General features: G+C 36.5%; 1 protein-coding gene across 1 annotated transcript in view; it reads right to left on the bottom strand.

Annotated features, from left to right (window-relative positions):
* Window positions 1–26,365, bottom strand: part of MAP3K1 (mitogen-activated protein kinase kinase kinase 1, E3 ubiquitin protein ligase) — a 78,267-nt gene that overhangs the window by 18,858 nt on the left and 33,044 nt on the right. Inside the window, exons 6-14 of the mRNA XM_011942927.1 lie at window positions 17,853–18,003; window positions 14,713–14,913; window positions 11,302–11,502; window positions 10,779–10,895; window positions 10,261–10,409; window positions 4,517–4,638; window positions 3,840–3,921; window positions 3,545–3,728; window positions 1,241–1,519 (exon numbers count right to left, since the gene is read on the bottom strand). Of these exons, the coding sequence (XP_011798317.1) occupies window positions 1,241–1,519; window positions 3,545–3,728; window positions 3,840–3,921; window positions 4,517–4,638; window positions 10,261–10,409; window positions 10,779–10,895; window positions 11,302–11,502; window positions 14,713–14,913; window positions 17,853–18,003 (1,486 nt within the window). The remainder of the gene's footprint in view (window positions 1–1,240; window positions 1,520–3,544; window positions 3,729–3,839; window positions 3,922–4,516; window positions 4,639–10,260; window positions 10,410–10,778; window positions 10,896–11,301; window positions 11,503–14,712; window positions 14,914–17,852; window positions 18,004–26,365) is intronic.

Consider the following 26,365-nt stretch of genomic DNA (forward strand, 5'->3'; position numbering starts at 1 on the left):
GAAACCCCGTCTCTACTAAAAAAATACAAAAAATACTACCCGGGCGATGTGGGGGGCCTGTAGTCCCAGCTACTCGGGAGGCTGAGGCAGGAGAATGGCGTAAACCCAGGAGGTGGAGCTTGCAGTAAGCTGAGATCTGGCCACTGCACTCCAGCCTGGACGACAGAGCAAGACTCCGTCTCAAAAAAAAAAAAAAAAAGAATTAAAGTAGTGGTTCTGAACTGGGGGCAGTTTTGACCCCTGGAGACATTTGGCAATGCCTGGAGACATTCCTGGTTGTCATGACTGTGGGCATGATTGGGTGGGGGTGGGTTTGCTCCTGGTATCTAATGGGTAGAGGCCAGGGATGCTGCCACAGTACACACAGGACAACATCCCTGGCTCTCCCCCTACCCTGCAACAAATAATTATCTAACAAATGTTAATAGTACTGAGCTTGAGAAACCCTATTCTAAAGAGACAGATACTCCTAAATTACCTCCTTGTCACTATTCCACTCATGAAAGAACTTTCAATAGGTTAAACTGGAAAAGCAATTCAATTATCTATGTCATGGAACCCTTTTCTTTGAAAAGGCTTTTGAATCTCCACATGACAATGTTTATTAAAAATCAAAATGTTTATTAAAAACATATCTTCCTTAATATCTGATAAATTTTTTTAAAAATCAGAGTAACATTGATGACTTTGCCATCCCAAAAAGCATTTTAAATTTGGTAATGTATAAGGTATCTGCTCAGAAAAACGTAAAGATATGAACAGCAAGACACTAAAAAAGTCTTTAAAAATTAGCAAGCTTGCCTAGCACGTCCTATTTGTTGTTGTTCTGTTTTGATTTGTTTTAGGCTTTAGCAGCCTGAAGCCATGGTGTTTAGTCTGTCTCTAGTGATAAGCGGAAAAGGAGGATGAGGAAGGAGCTTTACTGTTCCAACCAGAAACAGAAACTAAGAAACCATAACTGTATTCTCTCCCTTGGATACCCCTGGAAAGTCTTTAAAACAATGAAACTAAACAGTGAAATAGCATATAAGAAACCTTGGACATACATCATAAAACCAGTAAAATTCAAATAAACAGAATGAAAGAAAAATTGTAATTTCCTGGAATTACGGAACAAAAATAAAATTTGGATTTTCCAAAATTAGGTAAAGTACCTTTATTGTATCTTAAAAACACTATCTATGAACCATCAAAAAACTCCAAACCCATAATGATATGATTATGGAATAAAGCTACTTACTAAAGCAGCAACGTACACTTTGTAGACAGGGTCAGCACAGACCATTGACAGAACGTTGCAGCATGCCTCCACCACATCTCCTGAGATACTCGTCTGGGAAGACCCACTGGTAGCTCCCCCACTCGGGCTGCTTCCACTGCTGCCCCCGGAATTTCCAGTGCTCTCCCCATTTGCCAACAGCAGGGCCCCACTGACATCATGGGAAAGACGCCTGAGGGCCATCTCTCTCACATTCCAGTTTCTAGAAAATAAGCAGCCAACGAGTTCCATTCCAAACACCTGGATCAAACACACACAATGAATTCAATGTAAAGAAAAGTTTATGGACCCAGAGTATTTTGAGTTTAGCATCATTTTTGATTACTACATAAAAACTGGGCATTTCTTAAATCTTCACCATCCTTCACAACTTCAAATATATCCAGCCACTTAAACATTGTAAGGAAGAATTTTATACTCAAGTTTAACTGGTAATTATCCAAAGTCATTAATATTTATTAGTTCAGGTAAAATAAATAATAAACTCCATTAAGTCATTAGATGGCTATACATACATTCTATGCCTCTATTGTCCCCCATGCTTACCAAAATGCCAAAAAAACTGAAAACCTCAACTCTGTATTCATATTAAGGTAGTTTAAAGAGAAAAACTAGAGCAAGATTAAAAAAAGAAAAAAAAAAAAGATCAAAAAAGGCACCAGGAGAAGGTTTCAAGAGATACAGAGTATTTCTCTTCCAGACAAGACTTACTCCAGTAAGTAAAACACATTTAATTAGTTTTTGTCTGTACAAAAAGGTTTAAAAAACTAGACAAAACAGGTAGGACTGTAAAACGAATGGAGTGGACAAATCAAACTGAAGAAAAAATGCTTGTGTTCGAGTAAGCAAAGGAAAACGGCAGACACAGAATTATAATACATGCTGTTACTGTCGTCAATCCCATGCCCCAGAAGCCAGAGTCCCTACAGTGAGGAAAGCGTGAGGGGTCTTTCCCTTCATGCTTTATGGGCCAATTAGCTAAAAGTAAGCTTAATACCTAAGATATTATGTGAAAAATGTCTAAATATTAAAGATGAATAAACGCAACTTTTGGAAAAACGGATCATGACATACTTATTTACATGTGTTTTGTTATAAAGGGATATTGTGGGAGAATGAACCAAATAGAATATAGTGAGCTTCTGGTACTGTTAAGTAGTGTGCCCCCACCTATGTTTTAATTGTCTTACCTAACATGCTTAATAAAAAGCTAGGAATATAGAGCCCAGTCTGACCTAAAGCTTAGGCAAAACAAACTAGATCATATCCTTGAAAGAATGAAATCTAACAGCTCAGAATCAACTTGAGAGTTCTTTGATGGGTCATGAAAGGGCAGGTGAGGACCTATGTTCATTAATATTTCACTGAATTTCATTAATGGACTAGATACAAGAATATGTGTTTAATATTTTTGCAGATTTTATTAGATTCATAAATGGGTTGCTAATATGCTAAGAGAATTCCAAAGGTGCAGGACTGTAATGGTCACAAAAGAAAAATGAAACAAATCCTAATGATATATAAGCTCAATGTGTTAATACATCTGTTCACAAATTTAATTCAACAGAATTTAACAGATTACTGAAAATAACTATTTTACTTCATTATTGTCTGGTACGGACCTGTCTGGTTTTAGATCCTACATTTAAAAAGTAATAGATTAAGCATTCAACAACCAAGAAAATCATTACAAACCAACTGACAAAAAAGCCCTACTTACTGAGGATGAAAAAGCATTCAATCAGAAGAGATGGTAAAGGGATGCAAAACTGTTCTTACAAATCAAAATGATGAACTCAAGGTAACCATCACATATTTTTTCTTATTCATCTGCTCTGCAATTATTAAGCACCCATTGTATGCCATTAGGATATGAAAGGAGAAATTAATTTTAAATGGCAGCAAATAAGAAACATGATAAAAATTCTTGGCAGGAATGGGGATTAAACATTGGGAAAAGTTAGCACTGAAGGGTTCTGGTTTCTATCCTTCTATCCTTGAATAACCCTGTATGTCTGTTAGTTCAGGAAAAGATGTTTCTAGATACGTGAAGTGAAACCACAAGGAAGTTTTGAAGTTGAAGCTGTATAATAAGCAGTATAGTATTAATACCAAAAGTAACATTAAAATTTCCAAAGGAATAAAGGTCATGACGGAGGCAAGCAAAAGTATTTTTTAAATTATAAACAACTGAGGGAAGGAGACAAATACACTAATTGATCTATAAATATTTCTTTGAGAAATGAAAAACAAAGAACTACTTACCTGAATCCATGGCTCAGCTAAATCTTTGTAAGCAGGAGGGATTTGCTGAGTTCCATAATGAGTAAGGTTAAAATTGCTCTCTTGATTCCTTCTTTGTGATCCAGCCAAAGGCTGCTGCTGTACGGTTTGCTGCTGTGCAGCTCTGAGGGAAGAAGGGGAATCCACAGGACTTGACAATTCGTGGCTAAAATGAAAAATAACGAAACTTGCTTTAAAAAAATTAACAGATTTAAATCACACTTTGAGAAATTAAAAAAAATTAAACATATACATATCATTATTTCAAAATTATTACCTGTAGAAATCATGAGATCTCCACTTAGATCTACAAAGGGGACATATTAAAGGTTCTCTATTTCTTCTACACTCTTCTGCCCCTGAAAAATTACAGAAACAAAATCTTACAAAAATGTAAATGCTTAACATTATTTATATTTCATAACTGTTTATAATAATTATTTATAGGATTTATATAGAAAGAACCTCAAAAATAATCTAAACATTTATCTGAAAGCAAGTACACACAGCAGGTTAAATGATTTTGAATGCTATTTTATTCATTCTGATAATGTGTACTCTTGCTTACTGTTTTTCCAAACGTTCTGCCCTGTTTGACTACCAGGTAAAGTCCTTCCAATCATTACTTTGATGCTAGCCTCTCTGTAATGCCTGCCCAGGTCTTCTTCCACCTCCTTCCCTTCATGTATACCTTCCAGATTGAAATTGTTTCTAATTCTATGCACTTCTTCCATTATCACCTATGTCACACTTTATTGCATTTCTTTGCTCACACAGGTCATCTCCTAAAGATCCTGCATTCCCATTTGTTGAAAACTCTTCACAGAGGACTTAGATACACTGTTTTTATTCTCTCACCAATCTCCCTTCAAGCCATGTTACACTCTTAAATAACATAGTAAGCTCAGAGAGCAACTGTGCTGAATAAGCATAGAGAGAAAAAGAGCCACATACAAATTGACATGCAGTGGTGGTGCAGCTTGTTCCTGCAGCCGTCTTCACACACTGTAAGACTTTCTTCATCAAGCATGCCCAATAAGCAAATAGGACACATTTGCTCCTCTTCATCCTTTATACTACAGAAAAGGGGAAGAAAAAGTATTAAACATAAAAGAATATAAAGCAGAACTGATATGCTAAAAACACTTTCTGCTTGCTTAGAATATAAATACAGTAGAAATTCTTAAGAGCATCTTATATACTGAGAGATACATATTTATGCTATTAATATAGAGTAGTTTAAAATCAGATTAACACACGAGTACTTACAGACTGTAGGTGTGAGTTAACTTTCTTTGTGATGAAAACAATACACAGACTGTAATCTTAGAAAGAACATTTGTATCTCCCAAATTCTGCTACTGTACCTTTTGAATAAACCAACAGGTTTGACTACGTACAAAAATATACTACATGGTACTAGTTTCAAGATTTTAAGTGCTGGCGGACCTTAGAGCTCAAAGATTCCACATCCTAAATTTAAATGCCTATTTCAGAAATTTCTAGTGGCAGTATAAACTGGTCCAACTTTCCTAGAAATGAATCTAGGAACATGTCACATTTTAAGGGTACACAATCTTTCACCTAGACTTCTAGGAATGTATCATAAGAAAATAAAAAGACAAATATATAGAGATGTATTATGAAAATGTCCACTGCAGTATTATTTAGAATAACGAAAAGAAATCAAAACAACCAAATGAATGCCAAAAGGAGGTTAAACAAATTATGGCAAACCCAGACACCTTGAAGCCTTTAAAAAGGAACAGAGAGATCCATAAATGAGGTCAAAATAAAACTACCATGTATAGAATGATTCCATTTATGGTAAAATTGCAACATAATGGGTACTTATATTGCATATACTTGATTATCTCTAATATACAAAGTATTTTTAAAAATCAGTAAGAAAAATACTAATAGTAAAGTGGACAAAGGAAATAAAAAGGCAACTGGAATAAAGAATAATAGATTGGTAACATCTGGCCCTCAAAATGGCATAGAAAAGCAGGTTCTCACATCTGGTAGAAAAACTAAAATCTCTGGAAGGAAATTTTGTTAGTATTTCTTAAAATACTATATGTATACATTCATGACCTAAAAATCCTATTTCCTAGGATGCTATCCTTACATATTTTAAGTATGTAAACAAACAACTGGAGGTGTACTTAATGTACATTAATTAAGGCAATGGCTAAATAAATTATGGTGTACCAACATAACCCTATACAGCCATGAAAAGAAAAAAGTATGTAATCTGGTAATGACGTGCAAAAATATTCTTTACATATAAAGTAAAAGCAAAAGAAAATTGCACACCAGAACATATGGCATGACTTTGTTTAAAAACAGTAAGAAAGCTAAGAGAAATATGGATGGGGGAACGTGCGTGCATGTGTTTGTCGGCCGAAGTACGGAGTGTGCAAAGAAGAGTTTCACTCCTTGATTTATGTAATTTTTAAAAGTTGTATTAAATAGTTAACAGTAGTTATTTTGCGTGCAGCCAGGCTAGAGAAAGAGGACTTTTGTTCTCTATTTCATAAATGCTTTTAATTAAATCTTCATGATGTGAGGGATGGCTTTTAAAAATCAATAGCTGTATTTCCATTATAAAATAAAGGCAAGGCTCTGGGATGTTAAATAAGTTGCCTCAAATCATAAAATCAGTTTGTGGCAGATCTATCATTACACTTTTATCTGAGAAGAATATGCCATAAACTTACAATGTCTAAATTTTAGAATCTGCTAAGCTAGGCCCAATATTGCACTTCTATTATCTTCAACTATTAGGTTGGTGCAAAAGTAATTGCAGTTTTTGCCATTACTTCCAATTTTTTGAATCCTAATTTTGCCATTAGAAGTAATGGCAAAAACGGCAATTACTTTTCCCTGAAAAAACAGATCTGAGTAACTAGCAGCAAAATAACCAGTTCCCCAAATGCATAAAAAGCTTTCCAAAAAAGCTAATCAAACAAGTCAGCAAAGTCATCATGGGTGATTCCTGAGATGAAGGCACACTTACTAGTCTCTCCCTCCTGATGTACCTGCCCCCTCTCTTTTCCTAATTGTAGAGCTACTTAGGATGCGGAAAAACTGTCAGAATATGCATGCATTAGTAACGAAGAATTAACGGTAGCATTACAGAAATGATGTATACAACTATCTATAATAAAAATATTCATGGCAAAAATAATCCAAGGTCAACTAACTCTTCATATAATTACACCAAAATTAAGCTTATTCATAAGAGGAAAATAAAGTTTCACAATTTAGTCAAATCACAAGTGCAACTTACTAAATAATTCTCTGACAACAAAAAGAATACCATTCTGGGGTATTTCCTGTCCATCCTTTTTCCAAGTACATATTTTGTAAGCATTGTTCAGATCATTTATGTATATATATATATGCACTATTTCATATTTAAAAAATTATTATAAAATTGCACTTCAACTCTTCATATACATAATTCTTTCATTTTTTTTTGTGGCAACATATGCATAACATAAAATTTACCATCTTAACCATTTGTAAGTGTACAGGTCAGTGGTATTAAATGCCTTCATGCTGTGCAACCATCACCACTATGTGTCTCCAGTATTCATCTTGTAAAACTGAAACCCTATACCCATTAAACACGATTCTTCACGATCTCCTTCCTCCAGCCTCTGGCAACCACCATTCTATGTTTTTTCTGAGACAGGATCTTGCTCTGTCTCCCAGACTGTAGTACAGCAGCACAAGTATAGCTCACTGCAGCCTCAAACTCCTGGGCTCGAGAGATCCCCCTGCCTCAGACTCCTGAGTAGCTGGGACCACAGGCGCATGCCACCCATGCCTGGCTAATTTTTCTTTTCTCTCTCTTTTTTTTTTTTTTTGGTAGAGACAGGGTCACACTATGTTGCCCAGGCTAGTCAGGAACTCCCGGGATCAAGTAATCCTCCTACCTAGGGTCATTCTACTTTCTGTCTCTATGGTTTTGACTAAGTATCTCATGTAAGTGAAATGATACAATATCTGTCTTTTTTGTGACTGGTTTATTTTGCTTAGCATAATGTCCTAAAGGTTCATCCATGTTGTAGCACACTTCCTTCCTTTGTAAAGCTGAATAATATTCCACTATGTGTATATCCCACATTATCCATTCATCCATTGATGGACACTTGGGTTGCTTCCACCACATAATTTTTAATGCCACCGTAATTTTCCACTGACTAGATAGATCCTGTTTTAAGTATCCATTAATGTTGGACATATAAGCTGTTTCCATATTTTTAAATTTTAAGAAACCATTACAAACATCTTTGTACACATTTTTTGACATTTCAGATTTTTTTTAGCATAGTTTTTTCTGAAGCAAAATTACATGAGTATAGAGCAGGGAGTAACAAACTTATAAGGAAAACAAATTAGCCTGTGGACTACTTGTGTAAATAGTTTTAATGAACATAGCCATCCCCATTTATTTATGTATCATCTTTGGCTATTTTCAGGCTATAAGGGCAGAGCTTATAATAAGGGCAGAGTTTTTAAACTAATACTTAAAAAATATTTAAATTTAAAATACTATTAAAAAAAATTTAAAGTTTAAAAAAAGTTACCTATAATAACCCCTCCTATAAATAACCAGTGAAGTTCTTATTCCTTCCGATTTTTACATACCTGTAATACCTTTTCTATATAAAACTGGGTTCATGCATAATATATTATTATAATCTAGATTTGGTTTTACTTATTGACATTTTCCCAGGTCATTAATGTTCTCCAAAAGCATAATTTTAATGCCTACATGACATCCGTAACATGGGCATACACTAATTTAATCATTCAATTGTTACTGGATATTTAAATTGTTTCTAATTTTTCACCATAATACTATGAGAAACAGTCATATATGATATATGTAAGGCTTGTGCATTTCTCAGATTAAACTTTTACTTAAGAAGAACATTTACTGGGTCAATGAATATAAATGTTTTTAAAAGCCATTATTACTTTTTTTCTTCAAAAAGCTATACTGCTTTATATACGATCAAGCACATCCTTACAATAACTGAATTACATCATTTAAAAAGTCTTCCATTATTTCTTTTTTTAAAAAATGAACATTTCTTTAGGTATCAGGTTGAATGAACAGTTTTTGTGTTTCTTAGCCCCTTAGAATTCTTTTCTGGTGCATATTCTCTTTATGCCCTTCATTTTCAATTGAATTTTAAATTTGTTTATCCTAATTGTTTTATTATTGTTTCCGGCATACCATTTAAAATTGTATGTAATCAGATCTCCAGATATACTTCCTCTGTATTTTCTTTTTATTGATTTTAGATATAAAAATAGTGGTTACACGAAACAAAAATCTACCCATCTGCATAGTACAATCTCAGTAATCAAGATAACTTTTGTGGCTCCCCCCCATGGATATGTGAATCCAATAATTTTTTTTTTTAACCTCAGAGAGAAACTTTCTATTTTAACTTTGGCTACTTGGTTCTAAGCATCTGTTATTTTTCCCCACAATAAAAAGTTACAGAAATGTCACTCAAAAGGAAAAAGGAGCTGGGTGTGGTGGCTCACACCTGTCATCCCAGCACTTTGGGACGCTGAGGTGGAAGGAATGCTTGGGGCTAGGAGTTCAGCAGGCTGGAGAAACAAAGCTCATTTTTTTCATTTTATTTAGAAGAGATGAGGGGTAAAACAAAGATACCCAGGTTCTGGTTATACCTTTCCTCAAATGAACTGCATAACCTCTTGGCTTCACTTACCGCTGTCACTGAACCATGCCAACTAGAAAATCTTCAATGTCCAAAAACTCCTAAAACTCTAGGATTCTAAAATTATTTCATTTAATCAAAATTAAGAAAATCCAAACATTTACTTTTTTCACAGATGAAGAAAACCTCTCTTCTCTTCACTGCACTCTTGTTGCGACCCTGTCACTTTTTCATTCTTCATTAATTTTGAGGTAGTTACAATACTTAACAGATTGATAGGACAAAGACAAGATTTAACCGCTCAGAACAGTGCTTCTCAAACTGGGCACTTCGGGAATAATATAGAAGGTGCCCTGGTAAGAGAAGCAGCACTTCCTTTGTGGAGTAATTTTTAAAAATCTAATTTTTACACTAAAACCAATAAAGCAATATACAGAACAGAAACAAGATTCACATGAATACTGCAGTTTTTAGCACAAAATGTCTATATACACACACTCTCACATGACCTTTAACAACATATATATACACATACACATACCCACATATTTTTTAAGAGACAGGGTCTTGTTCTGTCACCCAGGCTGGAGTGCAGTAGTGCAATCATAGGTCACTGGAGCCTTGAACTCCTGGGTTCAAGTGATCCTCCTGCCTTGACCTCTTGAATAATTGGGACTATAGGTATCACCACTCCCAGCTAATTATTTTACTTCTGTAGAGACAGGGTATCCCTATGTTGCCCAGACGGGTCTTGAACTCCTGGGCTCAAGCGATCCTTCTGCCTCAGTCTCCCAACATGCTGGGATTACAGGCACAAGCCACCATGCCCAGAGAACCTTTAATATCTTTACCCTTGATTTTAACTTGAAAGCCAAGATTCAAAAATTAAATCATTTTAGAGCAACTTAACAAGTAGATATAAAAAATTACCCCTAAAATTAAAAGTAACACTGGATTAATGCTTTGAAATCCTTAAAAAGTACTAACCTGTTTTCTGAACTAGATGTAGAAGTACTAGATGATGACAATGTATGAGAATTTGACATGCGTGAAACAAACTTCTGGATGGTGTTACGAGATGGAGCTTTGATCCTTGAGCTACGCCTACTGTGATATTTCTGGAACAAACTCTCAACCTAACATTGGAAAAAGACAGTAACAATGATATTTGTGCCATAATTATACATATGAAGAGTTCTACAGACTGAGCTATTTACCTTTTATTTGCATGTTTTTCCTAAAGTTGATTTAAGAGCTTCAAAAATAAAAACACATTATAGTTTACTAAGGACAACATCCGTACAGCAGGTCAGTGTTGTTTTTTTCAAGCTAGAAGAAAAAGTTTAGTAAATATCTCATGAGAACTATTAATAAGCATCAACTAATTCTTACACACCTTCACACCTTTCAAAAGGTCACTGTCTAAACTTAAAGAAGGAGAAATTTTAAGAATATATCATAAGAATATGCTGACAATTTTACTCTAAGCATTTATTAAAAACTACCTCAAAATTCTTTAAAGTTTTTCTCCATAACATTGGGTCTGAAGGTTCTAGTTGAAACACCCGGAGCATTACAAACAGCAGATGAATACAGAATGTTCCACGTCCACAGCTGCAGTTCTGAAGAGTTAAAAAGAAAACCTATAGGTTAATACATCTGTGGCTCATCATTAGAACTTCTAAATTTATCACTTTACAATATTTCCAACTTTTTATACTAAAGTTTCTATTAACTCATATTCTTCATTATCTTTATATATAAGAAAAATCTACAACTATTTCCATGATTTAATCTCTCATTTCCATTGAATTTATTAAATAGATCAAATTTCTATTCTATGGTATATTAAGATAGTAAAAACCTCATGAATACATTAAAGAAAAACATTAGCCTAAAATACATTTTAAGTTTACTTTTGTCTACTAAAGGGAATTAAGTGATCCAAAGTTAAGAACATTATAGTATATAAATTTGAGGTAGTACCATATACTACTACTAATAAAATAAAATGGTGACAAATCCTACCTGAGGCCCAATAAACACCCGGTATTTATTGTCTGGGCTGTCTCCTCCAATCAGGAAAGAGTTGGGCCCTATCTGCTGCAGTAAGTACAGTCTGGCCCGCATCACTTTGTTAACACGGCGATTTGTTTCCTCAGGGCTATATGGTGAGAAGCCATCTGGTGAAGGGGCTCTTCGGGGTGGTGTGATTCTGCCACTCTGAAACTTTACAACATTTTTTTTTATAAGGTATGTTTCTCACTTCTTAATTAAGAAACTATTATCCACCAGCTGGGCGCGGTGGCTCATGCCTGTAATCCCAGCACTTTGGGAGGCCGAGGCGGGCGGATCATGAGGTCAGGAGATTCAGACCATACTGGCTAACACGGTGAAACCCATCTCTACTAAAAATACAAAAAATCAGCCGGGTGTGATGGCACACGCCTGTAATCCCAGCTACTCGGGAGGCTGAGGCAGGAGAATCACTTGAACATTTATTACCCTTAATTATTTAATTAGGTATCCAAAAAAACTGGAATTTCCACTGGACACTGATGTAGGACCAAGTCCTAGGAAAATTAGTACAGTGAGAGTGTTATATATTACCCTCACCACAGGAGAGTTTTTGTCAGCTTCCACAAATTTGCTTTTATTGAGGAAGAGTCTGCAGAGTGTATGCTGGGAGGCATTCCACGGCAGCGTTTGTAAATTTCCAGTTATAAAGAAGATTAATAAAGCCTTCAATAGATCCCAGAAAACTGGATGTTTAACTTTTACTACTAGACACAGCATTCTGCCTGCTTATGATATATACTTTTTATGCTTTTTGTTTTGGTTTATATTAGATGTTTCAAAGAACTCAAATGTTTATAGAATAATTTATAAAATTACCACATAGTTGTCTCTCTCAGCCAGATATTTATCAACATTTATGGGGATGATCGAGATTTTAAAAGTCTTTGTGCTAGGATTAAGAGATGCTAACAGCCCCCCAAGTGTTCTAGTATCCCAGCTGAAGCAACAGGCATGTGAGTGAAGAAGCTGAGCCTGCTGAGCCCTGCCCAATCTGCAGATTCATGAGCTAATAACTGATTATTGTTTTAAGTTAAAAAAATTAATAACTAATTTAAAGGTGTTTTAACATACAGCCAACAACCACTGTTGGGCATCAGGTTTTACTGTAAAATGTTTTTGCTTTAAATGTATTTTTTAACGAATTGATGTACCTTAAAAACTCCAGATCTTAACTAAAACCCAAATTCCTCTTGTGGTCACTATCTCAACCATTTTTCCAATCATTTGTTCTTCAAAGTTAGAAAGTGAGTCCTTTTTTTTTGTTTTGTTTTGTTTTTCTGAGACGAAGTCTCACTCTGTCACCCAGGCTGGAGTACAGTGGCGCAATCTCAGCTCACTGCAAGCTCCGCCTCCTAGGTTCATGCCATTCTCCTGCCTCAGCCTCTGAAGTAGCTGGGACTACAGGCGGCTGCCACCATGCCCAGCTAACTGTTTTGTATTTTTTAGTGGAGACAGGAGTCTTAACATGCATTTCCACCACTAGAAGTCTCTCTCTCACATGAATTTACCACCTATCTTTTTGCAAATTTCTTTGATGTTTAGCTTAATATAGAAGACAGCTAAGATTCTCATAGCTGCTTCTGCATTCAATCTGCTGTGATATGATGTTTTGATTAAAGTATATGAAAGGAAATTTGGCTTCACACAGATACGCAGATGTAAAAAGGAAGGAGTATTTTAATAGCTGTTTGGTTTTTTTTTTTGGAGTCTCATTCTGTCGCCCAGGCTGGAGAGCAGTGGTGTGATCTCGGCTCAATGCAACTTCTGCCTCCCGGGTTCAAGCAATTCTCTCTGCCTCAGCCTCTAAAGTAGCTGAGATTACAGGTGCCTGCCACTACGCCTGGCTAATTTTTGTATTTTTAGTAGAGACGGGGTTTCACCATGTTGGCCAGGCTGGTCTTGAATTCCTGACCTCAAGTGATCCACTCACCATGGCCTCCCAAAGTGATAGGATTACATGTGTCAGCCACTGCACTTGGCCGCCTGTTCAAATAATGATGAATATTCTTTGGTACTATACCAAAGCTCAAAACACGGTTTCTTAAAGGCAGTTGTAATGTGGAATCTGAAACCACATCAACAAACTTTTCCTACGGGCACATTAAAAATCCAAATGGTGTTATTTTACATTTTGAATGTATCTTTTACCTAGGAATGATTTTGTTGTTATAATACACTGATCATGTGGAAAATATTGGTTAAGTTAAGCAGATCTTCCAAATGTTCACATATTTCATTATACAGCATGAAAAGAATCACATTTGCTATCACCAATCTTATCAGGAAAGTCTAAGCACTGGGAAGCTGTCAAGCTCATAGCGGTGGATAGTAGCTTTCTAAAATTCTAATTTTTGTTTTGACATCTCAACTTTTAACATTGGTGAAAAAATACTTAAGTTTTTTTTGTTTGTTTGTTTGTTTTTTTGAGATGGAGTTTCACTGTTGTCGTCCAGGCTGGAATGCAATGGTGCAATCTAAGCTCATTGCAACCTCTGCCTCCTGGGTTCAAGCGATTCTCCTGCCTCAGCCCCCGAGTAGCTGGGATTACAGGCATCTGCCACCATGCCTGGCTAATTTTTGTATTTTCAGTAGAGATGAGGTTTCACCATGCTGGCTAGGCTGCTCTCAAACTCCTGACCTCAGGTGATCCACCCACCTCAGCCTCCCAAGGAGGCAGGATTATAGCCACCACTCCTGGCCTTAAGTTGCTTTTCTTGAAGTGATAGTCTAATTCATCTTAAGAAAAATGTCTTCCAAATACCCAAATCTAAATAATCATAGTTTGTTGGTCACTCATTTCAAGTTCCATGAAAGAACTAGTTCGGCTTGCAACTCTAACAACCGCACAAATACTTCTCCTTGAGAAACTATTGTATTTTGGTATGTAGAAGTGCTTTAGGCATGCATCCCATTTCATCACACACAATATTACAAAGGCATGTATTTACTAAGAGTCAAGATTTAATAAAATTAATTTCTATTTCCTTGTCAAAGGCATTATCGAGTGTAACTGGCGTTTTTGCTTTTTTTTACTTTAATGGCTGATACATAGCAATAATGAATATAGTTTCTGCAGCTGTAGCCTTAAATTGGGAAAAATCACCAATAGTTTTACCCACCACTGCAAATATCAATGCAGGGAAAGAGGCAAACAACATCCCAGTTTTATCACAAAATTAGTTTTGACCTAATAGACCCCAGAAAGGGTCTCAGGAACCGCCTCCCCCTCTCCATCCTCGGGTGTCTGCAGATCATATTTTGAAAACTGATGTTCTAACAGATGGCTGGCCAGTCTTTTCTCTGTTATAAATGAATCTAAAAATTATAAAAACTAACATATCCGTTGTAACATTAACTTACAGGCACTGGGGAAACTCTTTTTCTCCTTACTCCTGGAGATTCTGATTTCACTGTGCGACCTGATGGGGAGTTGCCAGGAGAAGGACTGCGTCGGCCTTTGGAAGCTGGTGAAGCCACACTCGCCTGGGCCTCTCCTGGAGACTCAGCTGCCAAGTGATTCATTTCAGATCCATCTCCTTTAATTGGGATTGGTTTTACCACCTGAATCAAAGTATTCCAATATTTTGATTACTTAAAAATATAAAAGGTAAGTAAATGTAAATATCATGGACTAGGAAATAAACTTAACGAGCTTTTGTTATGAAATACACCAGTATACCAGACAACATATCAACTTTTATTATTACTTTAAGCTATTAATGTAAAAGACTATTTTTACCTACACAAATTTCAGTCATTTAGGATTTAACACTAGTTAAAATGCAACCTTCTCCCTTACAATTTTGTAATGCATACAAAACTGCAGAAATGGTATTATTTGTTATATACCCTAACTCATTTAACACTCAAAAGTAACAATCAAAGGTTATTAAACAAATGTGAAAAATAAGCACTCATAACTTCTATAGTCAACTCATTCAACTACTAGATCAAAGATCTAGATACGTTTTTATTTGTTTTGACAAAATGTAGGACCTTGAAACAACACTGGGAATAATTTCAAATAGTTTGATGACTATGCAATCATTTTGCCCTGCTTTTGTGTGTGTATGGTTTTTTACGTTATATTACAATAATAGGTTAGACACGTATCTCAGAAAACCAAAAGAGGCTACAAGTGTAAAGATCAATTTCTCAGACAGAAACCTTTTTTTTTTTTTTTTTTTTTTAAATTAAGGCTTTCAGACCTAATCTAGCCATGACCAAAGGCCAAACTCCACAGCCTTGTACAACTGCAGACCTTTCTGGACTTTCTCCCACTGCTCCTGTTCTACAGCCAGTTGCTGTGTTCACCAAACTTGCCTGACCCTTCCTCCTCCTGTGCTTTCCACTCACTCTCCTCCTAATTTAATACTCATCTCCAGCCTGCAGCACCCCAGGAGTACACCTTCACATGAGGAAAATTTACCCATTTTTTTAGACTCAGTTAAAATTCTTCCTTTTATGAAACTCCCCTGAAGTCTACCAGCATGACATTCTTTCTCTTTCCTAAGTCCCTATTGCTCTTCTGCCCATCCCACACATTTGGCACCTAGTCACAAGTTGCTTTGTGATATTTCATGTATTACTCTATTTATTACATATAAGTCTAATTTTCCCATTTGGAGATATTTACACTTTATGTTTCAAGAATGATTTGACACAACTTACTTAAAGTATAAAAACAGAATCAGACCTCCCAAGTAAACAGTAAACTTCTTAAGGATAATATGAAATCTGTAAACCATCAAATGTAGGGTGGCATAATTAAGCTTAAGGACTATGTGTTATGCATCTTATTCCACACATCTCTTTCCTCTTCACGCATGTCTTATATACAGACAAGGTACTTAGGTATTTGCTAGAAAGTGAACAGTATAAAAACCAAAATTCTGTCTTAGAGAACTGGATATTCTTAGTTCATATGTAACAAAGAACAAACAGCTGGCTCGTTTTTAAAAAGTTATGATTTATGCCCTACGTATTCTCAAAAGATTTAGGCTCTGTTTGAACACCTCCATCTAAAGGAGTTCAGAAAGCAGAACATTCAAACTTCAGATGGCTCTGTTTGTTTAAAAGTTCTTTATATTAACTGAGTAGTAATACGCCCTTTTAACTGTCAACCTTCTACAAGATGTTTCAACAGCACTTTCTCTTCTCTAAGATAAATCCTTAATTTCTTCATATTCATCTTCTGGCACAAATAGCTAAAATGGTGAGGGGTTCCCACCACACCACCTCACATAAGTAATAAATGGAAGAAACGTAGAAACTTAGCTGTAAAGACAAAGACTCATGGGCCCACAGTAACTTGAAGTGCTGGTATGGAAAGGAACAATTAGATTTATTCTGTAGAATTCCATGGATTAGAATTAGAACCAGCGGGTAAAATATTCCTGACAGACTGCAGCTCAGTAATGAGGATATCGAAAGCCGCAGAGATTATGGAGTTAAGTCAGACACGAGTCAGTACTACATATCTAAGAGAGCTTTCAGAGGCAATGGAAATGTGCTAAAACTGCACTGCCCAAAGGGTAGCCATTGACCACATGTGGTTACTGAGCATTTGAAATGTGGTTGGTGAGACTGAGGAACTACATTTTTACTTTTATTTACATCTAATTAATTTAAATCTAAACTTAAATAGGCATATGGGATGAATGCAGGGCAGACAATCATTTGGCAGGGGTGTACTTCAGACCCTTGTCAAAGTTTAGATAAATTTTAAGTTGCCGTTATCTGTTTTAAAATAACAAAATAAACACAAACTTGCTGATAGAAATAAGTGCTAGGATACTGTAATACTTCTTCCTTTGTAAGAATGAAGACACACGTTTCATGATGGTATTCTTGTAAGAATATATATTCTTACACCTATAGCAAAGGACAGAGTATCCCTGCTTTTTAAAATCTAGGACTCTAGATTTTCTTTCATCAAACCCCATACATTTTTAATTTATCTTAATCCCCATGGGTCTATTAAACTTTTTTTTTTTCCAAGTCAAATGAGGGTACATGCTGACATTGTAACAAAGTTGGAGAAATGCACATCTTACCCATGCATGTAAAAACCCAATCATTACACTTATGAATTACTGCAATTAAATATTTTCTTTCCTAGAAGATTTCTGAAATTAAGATCCTTGGATCCTGTCTTAGAGATAAAACATCTAAAACAAACTGGAAAAATTCTTTTTAAAATTTAGAAAGTACAGTATAAAACTCCAATGAAAGGATTTTAGATACTGACATGAGAGGGTAGTCTTGGTTTAAGCATTTACCCCTCCACCAAACACAACAGTTAAGTTCCCAGAACAGTTTAAGTTGTTTAATGAGCGTAGTTTTAATTACGGTTTCTTCCAAATGACCGCAATATCAAGTAATTAAAACTACTACATTTAAAATGAAGAAGAAAAGCTTACAAGAGGATCTATTTATGTTTACTTTTCCATTTCCTCCTATGCTTTCTTCCTTATAGCTGGTAACCCATAGCCACTTACCACAGGCCCTCGCCTATTTCTCCTTTCCAACCATTCGTGCTTCCAGGCTGGCATACAGGTTGCCTTCAGTTTCTCCCTGATCATTCGTTCCTCTGGACGATCATCCATCTTGTGCAACCCTTTGAGAGTTTCCTTATTCTCCATCTCACGACTAAAATGAATGGAGAAACAAAGAAAATGAGAAATTTATACATGAAAGATAATTTCCAAGAACAAATGGTTCTATTTTATACTTCCAATGGACATGTAATAAAAAAGCTAACTGCTAAAAACCCCAAATGACTTAAAGCTTGAAAAGATTCTGAATTATATATTACTGACATATATCATGCAGACCTTTGTTCCACTGTAGTTAACAAAATGAATCCCAAGACATTAAGCACCGTATTAACAAATATATTCACTAAGACTGCATTGTTTTCAATTCTACCACCCAAGTATATAACAAATATTTAGAAGGGTGTATTACTACGCTTTTATTCCAGGATTTCCAATACATTAAGTCAATACAGACAGAATCTGGTGGATATGCTCATTTATCTGAAATAAGCTCAATAAATATTTAATAAGTGAAGTGAAACTTAACTGCATCATCTATGACCCCAAAACATTTTTTCATAGCCTACATGATTAAATTTTTATTTTCAGAGAACAGTGATTTCTGACAAGCACTTGGGGTACTCTATAAAGAATAAAAATTATCAGTACAAACATTTGATCTTTACTCCATTAAATGGTGTGGATTTACCAGAATAAAACAATCTCTAAACTAAGAACGTTTGAGAATTAACTCTACAAAGCCTAATAGGCAAAGCATCAAGCTCACGAAAATCACTAATTTTAAAATATACCCACATCCCCATGAGCATACACGCATACACGATATGCACAGATTTGAAAACCTGATTCATAAGCATGCAGTTAAAGCAACTGCACCTTGGGATTAGTAACAACTTTACAAATACTAAGCTAATTTCAGTAACTATTTTGAAAAGTTTATAAAGCTAGAGAACAGTTTTTCTACACTGATATGAAAAGGAAATACTCAAGGAAATATCAAAGACAAGAACCTCAAGTTTACTAAAAAGACAAATTCAAACTCCTCTAGGAATTTTCCAGCTAATCACAACTATGAAGTACAATCTTCAGAGAATCAGCCAAAGAAAAAGAAGAAGAAACTACTTAAAAATAAATATTCACTAGAAAGGAAACAGTTAACCGGTTTCACTGAAGCATCAAGACTGTGAGGCAAGTAGAAGCCAAAATATTAAACACCTCTGTATCAGCAACTGGCCTAGATAATTTTAGAAATACAAAGAATACGTAACATTTGGTTTGAAACTTGCAAATGGGCATTAAGACCACAGAGTAAAATATTTCCTTACAGACACACACACACACAAATACTGTTATATAGAAGCAATATGAGATTTTCAAAAAGTATGAAAAAAGGAGGATTATCTCATTTACTTATACGTGCCTGGCTGCTTTTTATGCTGATCATAAAATATAAATGTTAGGGGATGTGTAGAAGAACGTAAGAGAGGGAGGGAGGAGAAGAAGGAAAGAGGAAGGGGGGATGGAGAGAAGGGAAGAAGGCAGAGAAGAAAGGAGGAGGAGGAGCAAAAGGAGGGAGAGAAAGGGAGGTAGGGGTGAGGAACACAGGGGATAAAATGTCCTCCAAAAAATCCATCCTGCTCAGTTGGTACTTATTCCAGGGGGCTCAGCTTTGTAGGCAACTGAATTTATGTGGTGACTGCATACCAAAAATTCACTTCCAAGTCTTTAGTATTAAAAGCACTTTCCCCCTCCAGTAACAATGTTGCAAGAGGTGGTTTCGTTCCTAGGCTAGTTCCCAAGAAATAAGCCTAATAGTGGAACTGCAGTGCATTTTTATACCAGAAACTCCTGCACTCCTGGACCAAGGTGCTCGATCGTCTTTCCTCTGGTCCTAGCTATCTCTCTTCCCACAAATCTGTTTCAGGAGTATCTCTTCTCTGTGATGGATTTTCAGTTTCTGTTCCTGGCCCCCAGTCAAACACACAAAGGACGTTCCTTGTCTAAACAAATCTTCCTGGATGGCGTGGCCTCCTTAAAGTCTAATTTGTCTCCTTCCTTTCCACTTGTTTGAAAATACTATAATCTTTTAGACCAATTTATTTTATTATAAATAATAGGGATAAGCATTCTAGTAGCTGAACTTTTACAAACATCTGAGATTCTTTTTAAAATTTTGTTTTACCTTATTTATGTTCAAGGGCTATGAGATTATTATTATTTTGAGATGGAGTTTAGCTCTTGTTGCCCAGACTGGAGTGCAATGGCGCAACTGGCTCACTGCAACCTACTCCTCCCAGGTTCAAGTGATTCTCCTGCCTCAGCCTTCCAAGTGGCTGGTATTACAGGCATGTGCCATCACGCCCGGCTAATTTTGTGTTTTTAGTAGAGACAGGGTTTCACCATGTTGGTCAGGCTGGTCTCGAACTCCTGACATCAGGTGATCCACCCACCTCAGCCTCCCAAAGTGCTGGGATTATACCACGTTCGGCCTAAATTATTTCTTTAGAATAAACACCCAGAAATGGAAATGCTGGGTAAAAAATGTACACAAATGAAGACTTTTGATAATATGGGCAAATAATCTTCTAAAAAACAGGTCTTCCATTCACATTTCCACCCAGGTCAAGCTGCTCTTACCTGGTCTGAATTAGCAACAGGCTCCTAACGAGGCTTCTTTAACTGAATCTTACCCAGATTTCACAGTGCAGCCAGGGTTACTTCCTCCATTAAAATCCTCTAGTGGCTTCCCCCTGGGTTTAGACTAAAATCCAAAATGTTCAGCCCAACCTAAGTAGCCCTGCACCATGTGGTCTCACCTCAATTCCTGTCACCAGACCTGCACCCCCCGCTTGTTCACTGCCTCAACCCCACAATCTTTCCTACTCAGGGTTTCTGGACAGGCTGCTTCCTTTTCTGCCTATTTTTACCTAATTTCTACCCACTCTCTAGATTTTCCTCAACTCCTCAGACTTTCCCAATTTCAATTAAGAGCTCCCAGTTCCATTCTTTCATAGCACTTGTATTTTTCCTTTAACATGGTTAATGCAGTTTGCAAAATGTTCCTCTCTTATGAACTGTAAGCTCCATGAGTGAGAGGACCATGTGTTATATCCATCTATACACCTAACATCTAAGCACGTCTGGCTCATAATAGGTATGAACATACATTAAGTGAATGATCACTTATTAACACTCTGGCAGTCCTACAGCCTTCCTAGTTTTAAATTTTAATGACTATTCTTATTAACTTTTTAAATAATTCTGTATTTAATTAAGACGAAATTTGCTATTTAGATGTTATTCAGAACAATTTTCACTGTTCCTAAGTTAATCTGCAAATATAAACCAAAGCGTTTTTCCTAGTCTCTTTGTAATAATTATATGTCATTAATTCTAAAATTCGTATTTTTTCACATTTTAATATCTGAAATCTGAATGCCTCTTGAAATCAAATGTTACTGTAATTTAACTGGCAGGTTTTTTTTTTTCCTTCATGGTATATAGAATAATGGTACAACTTACAACCACTGGGATCTTTGAATCAATGAAATATACAGTAAATCCTATTATATTTGTCAGGAATAAATCATATCTACTCTGTTTAATTTCTCTCTGAAATGGAACCAAACTCTGAAATTTTTTTTTACATACTTGTATTGTTTTTATTATAATCCTAACATATAATCTTCCATAAACCAGGCATATATAGAGTTTTTATTTTTACCAGATGAGTGTGTATGTGTATGTATGGATGTATATAGCAGTGATTTGTCATCCAATTAATATATCACAGCCATAGCAGGAAAAAAAACCTTTTTTTAACCAAAGCTAATCTAAACAGATAGCTGTAAAGTCACTGGGAGATAAGAGCCATCTCCAATTCATGTTGGTTAAACATGAATGTTTCAGGGAGTTATTTTTGCCACACATTACCAAGAAACACACCTATTTTAAATAATAGCGTATATACTTCTGACCTTAAAAAAAAATAACAGATTTTTTAGCAAAACAATGTGTTTTGAGAAACTACTTTGAAGACTTAAAAATAAACAAAATTGTGGTTAGAAAAATATGAGAAACTTAAGAACTGTTACAGATCAAGCTTTATCTTCATTTCCTGTTTATTTAGGAAACATGAGGTTTCCTGGTTTTGGCTTCTAGACATTCCCAAGAATGAATTTGCGACTGACACCGAACTTTGAGAACGCTTACTCCCTGAGGTTAGGTTTCTAGTCCTAGACTCTTCCTAGACCTACAAAACTCACCTGCTAAAATCCAAGATGCTTCAAGGGTCCCTTCTCAGGGAAACTGTAGTCAGTCCTCCCTTTATAATGTGGTGTCAGCCACTGTTGATTGTGCTAACTCTCTTGTAGGTCTCTCCTCTACTCTTCTATGAGGTCTTTTTCTCCTAGTTCTGTGTCTAATCATCTTCATCAGTACCATAAAATTAGACCTTCTTTCTGGAGCCCCTTAAATACCAACTACGGCCCTCTTCTCATAGCACAAAAAAACTTCATAAATATACTATGATATTTTGCACCCATCTCTGCAGAAGACTTTTTTTTTTTTCCTGCCAGGAATATCCTTTGCCATCTCAATATGGCTTCAATGAAGAATTTCCTACCACCATTCCTACCACCAGGGAGGCTGCTCTCTCCCTGCATGGTAAATATTCACTATATCATAACTATATCATAAAATTAAGTATATGTTTAAGTATCTGCTTCCTTGTCCACACTGTGAGCTCTTCCAGGACACGTTACCTCTCATTCATTGTTCTATCACACTGCCCAGTGTCCTGGATGGGCCAAAAAAGGTACCTGACACACTGCCCCCTTCTGGGAAGCCAGAGGGTCTGCCCAGTCCTAAGGGTGGTGGCTAATGCTTAAGGTGCTTTAAACATCTGAATCCATCCCACCATCTATACTTGCCTGGTCCAGGAATGTTCCTTGGTCCAATGACCTTCTATACTGAATGATACTGTATGCCTGAGTCAGATCTCCCTTTCTGAGATTTTGAAAGTAAAACACACAAATAGTGTCACTGCAAGACGAGTGGCGTTTAACAGGGAAACAGAGCAAGGTAGTAAGTAGTAACACTGAGACAGAAATAAGGGAGAAGAGAGAGAAATTAGAAGAAAGACAGGGATGGAGAAGTAACAAAAGCCAACCTAACACTTGTACCTGGGTCCCTTGATAAGCTGTTAGATGACGAAAGCCACTTTTGTACCACCCTGGATAATGAACGACTACTTCTCCAGGAGCCAAGTGTACAATGGAGGAAACTTCTTGGTGGATTCTTTAATTTGGAATGAAATAAATTTAACCCATCTCTGTTCCCTGCAACCTCAAAAAGTCTGACTAAAACACTAGTTCTACACAATGCCTGGCACACAGGGGACATTTAATAAACACCTAAAAATAAGAATCCTGGCCGGGTGCAGTGGCTCATGCCTGTAATCCCAGCACTTTGAGAGGCCAAGGCAGGCAGATCACCTGAGTTTGGGGGTTCAAGACCAGCCTGACCAACATGGAGAAACCCCATCTCTACTAAAAATACAAAATTAGCCGGGCGTGGTGGCACATGCCTGTAATACCAGCTATTCGGGAGGCTGAGGCAGGAGAATCGCTTGAACCCAGGAGAGGGAGGTTGCGGTGAGCCGGGATTGCGCCATTGCACTCCAGCCTGGGCAACAAGAGCAAAACTCCATCTCCAAAAAAACAAAAAGAATCCTACCAGTCTAATGTAATTTTTAAGTTATTAAATGGCTCATCTTTAGGAAGGAAATACTGTTTGTCAACAACTAGTGATAACGGAGAAATAACTGCCAGAGTGTCATCACAGAAAAATTATATTACATGCCAGACAATGGATTAGGTGCTTTACATGTATGAATTTACTGCACCCTTCCAGCAACCCTGTGAAGTCTTTTCTATCAGAGGCTTGGGGAGGCTAGGTTATGCGCAGGGTAACACAGTTTATAAGTGAGGGGCAGGGCTAGATTCAAACTCCCACAGGTTTGATTGAAGAGCCTGTGCTCTTTGCTGCTGTAAGTGTTTACTGTCCAATCTGAGTTTGTTTTTACAAGACGTCAGCACTTGTGCTGATACCTATATGGTAATAATACAAAGAAGTTTTATAAGTTTTTACAACAGTGACTATTTGATTATAATAATTTAAAAAGCATATTAATTCTCTTCATTATTAGAGCATTTCACTGCAATAGAGGCAACTAAGACTGTAATGATCTTTTGTAGAAAGCCTTTCTGGAAGTCAATGAGATTCAACCTTAGTATAAATAAAGATTTCCATATCTTGATTCTCTTAGTGTCCAAGGAACTTCAAGGAACCCTAGAAAATACATTAGATTATTTGGGACAGGCACAATTCAGGGCTAACTAAAGTCTACTCGTGAAGCCTTCACAGCAGAAGAAATTCACACGCTACCAAACTCATAAGCCATATTACTGAGGAAAGAGGAGAGCAAGGGAGGACCCAGCTTCCAAAACAATCCTAGTCCACTGTGGGACCCTTAAAGTGTAAGGTTCCAGGTAAAGGGCAGGAGCAGGAATGACTTATCTGAGGGTAGGAGATCATAATGAAACAGGAAGACTGACAGTTCCTTCCCACGGACAGGGCTAACAGCCACATGGGCTACTCAGTCAATTCTCTTGAGTAACTGAGGATAGGGAGAGCATAATGAAACAGGAAGACTGACGATTCCTTTCCACGGACAGGGCTAACAGCCAAATGGGCTACTCAGTCAATTCTCGAGACACGGCTCTTACTACTCCATTTTACAGATGAGACAAAGGATATGGGAGGTTCAGTTACATGTTCAAGGTGATAAAGTCTGTATGCAAAAAACACTATGCCTTACACTCAGATGAGTGACTTCACAGTCTGTGTCTTCTAAGAACAAAAGGAAAATGAATATGTACAAGTACTTTTAATCTGTTGACCTAGATTGCAACCAAAACTAAAACCAAAACCAAACCATCTTTTATCTCAATACTCAGACATTTCTATTTTCCAGTAAGACAGTTTTTCCAGAGACTATACAGTCTTTGCCAACTGTTGGCCTATTCCTTCTTCTAAGCAAGGGGGATTAAATAAACCACTGGAAGGGGGAATCTTCCATCTTTATATGATGCAACATTTATAACACAGGTAGGTTTACATAAGAAGTAACAATGTATAAAAATGGCTCATATTCTGAAAATTAGTTCCCACAAGATTTCATTCCAGGTTCTATTCAGTAAAGTTTGACCCTGAGAACTAAAGACAGTACAACTTCTATTTATTTATAACAAGAAACAGGCACTACTACTTTCATCTCCCCACAGGGTAAATATCCTCTCTTCGGCACAACACATTCGTTGTTTTTTTTTTTTTTTTAAGACAGAGAGGGTTTGGCTCTGACGCCTAGGCCGGAGTGCAGTGGCGCAATCTTGGCTCACTGCAACCTCCACTTCCCAGCTCAAGCAATCCTCCAGCATCAGCCTCCTGAGTAGCTGGGACCACAGGCGCGAGCCACCACACCTGGCTCATTTTTTTGTACTTTTTGTACAGATGGGGTTTCTCCATGTTGTCCAGGCTGGTCTTGAACTCCTGAGCTCAAAGCAATCCACCCGCCTTGGCCTCCCAAAGTGCTAGAATTACAGGCATGAGCTACCACACCCGGCTGAAATCAGTTTCATAGTATGTTGAATCTGTATCAGAAATCTTTATTGGCGGAAAAACTATTTTAAGTATTGTGTGCAAATCTTCCTATTTAGGCCTTTGAGAGATATGGGCACAGAATTCACCCTCAAAAAGCTCATGTTCTGATTAACCACATCAACAGTTAAGTAATATGGAAGTCAAGTAACAAACACAACAACACAACTAATTATAAACAATACATATGAGCAGTTTAATACCACCTTAGTGATTCTGATTAACTCATATTTATCATATATTCCACATGGTCATGCACAATAAATCCATTTACCCTAAATCATGGATTAGTTTCCATTAAAACACCACTCCATTTGAGTTTTAAAATTAAAAGTATTCTCCAGTACAATCATAGGATTTTGAAAACTAGAACACAGTATAGAAACATAAAATATATATATAAAATTAATCAAAATTAAAATAAGACAACGCATTAATAATCATACTATAAATACACAATCACCGGCTGAACTAGACAAGGAAAGGGTAACTTCTTTGAGGGCAGGGCCTTTTCCCTGTCCTGCAGCTAGGAACAAAGCACCCAGAACAACAGATGTCACAGGCTTGATAAACACTCCCTGATTCAGAGTCAGAGTCAGAGTCAGAGTACTGGTTATCACTTCTAATCAACAAAGATCTAAGAAGTAACACCATGCAGATGTTACACCATCATTCATAATGGACAAATATAGCCCTTAACAACTTCTACCATAAATTAGTGCCTCTAGGGACAT

Source organism: Colobus angolensis, unplaced genomic scaffold (assembly GCF_000951035.1).
Source record: "Colobus angolensis palliatus isolate OR3802 unplaced genomic scaffold, Cang.pa_1.0 Scaffold212, whole genome shotgun sequence".
Taxonomy (NCBI): domain Eukaryota; kingdom Metazoa; phylum Chordata; class Mammalia; order Primates; family Cercopithecidae; genus Colobus; species Colobus angolensis.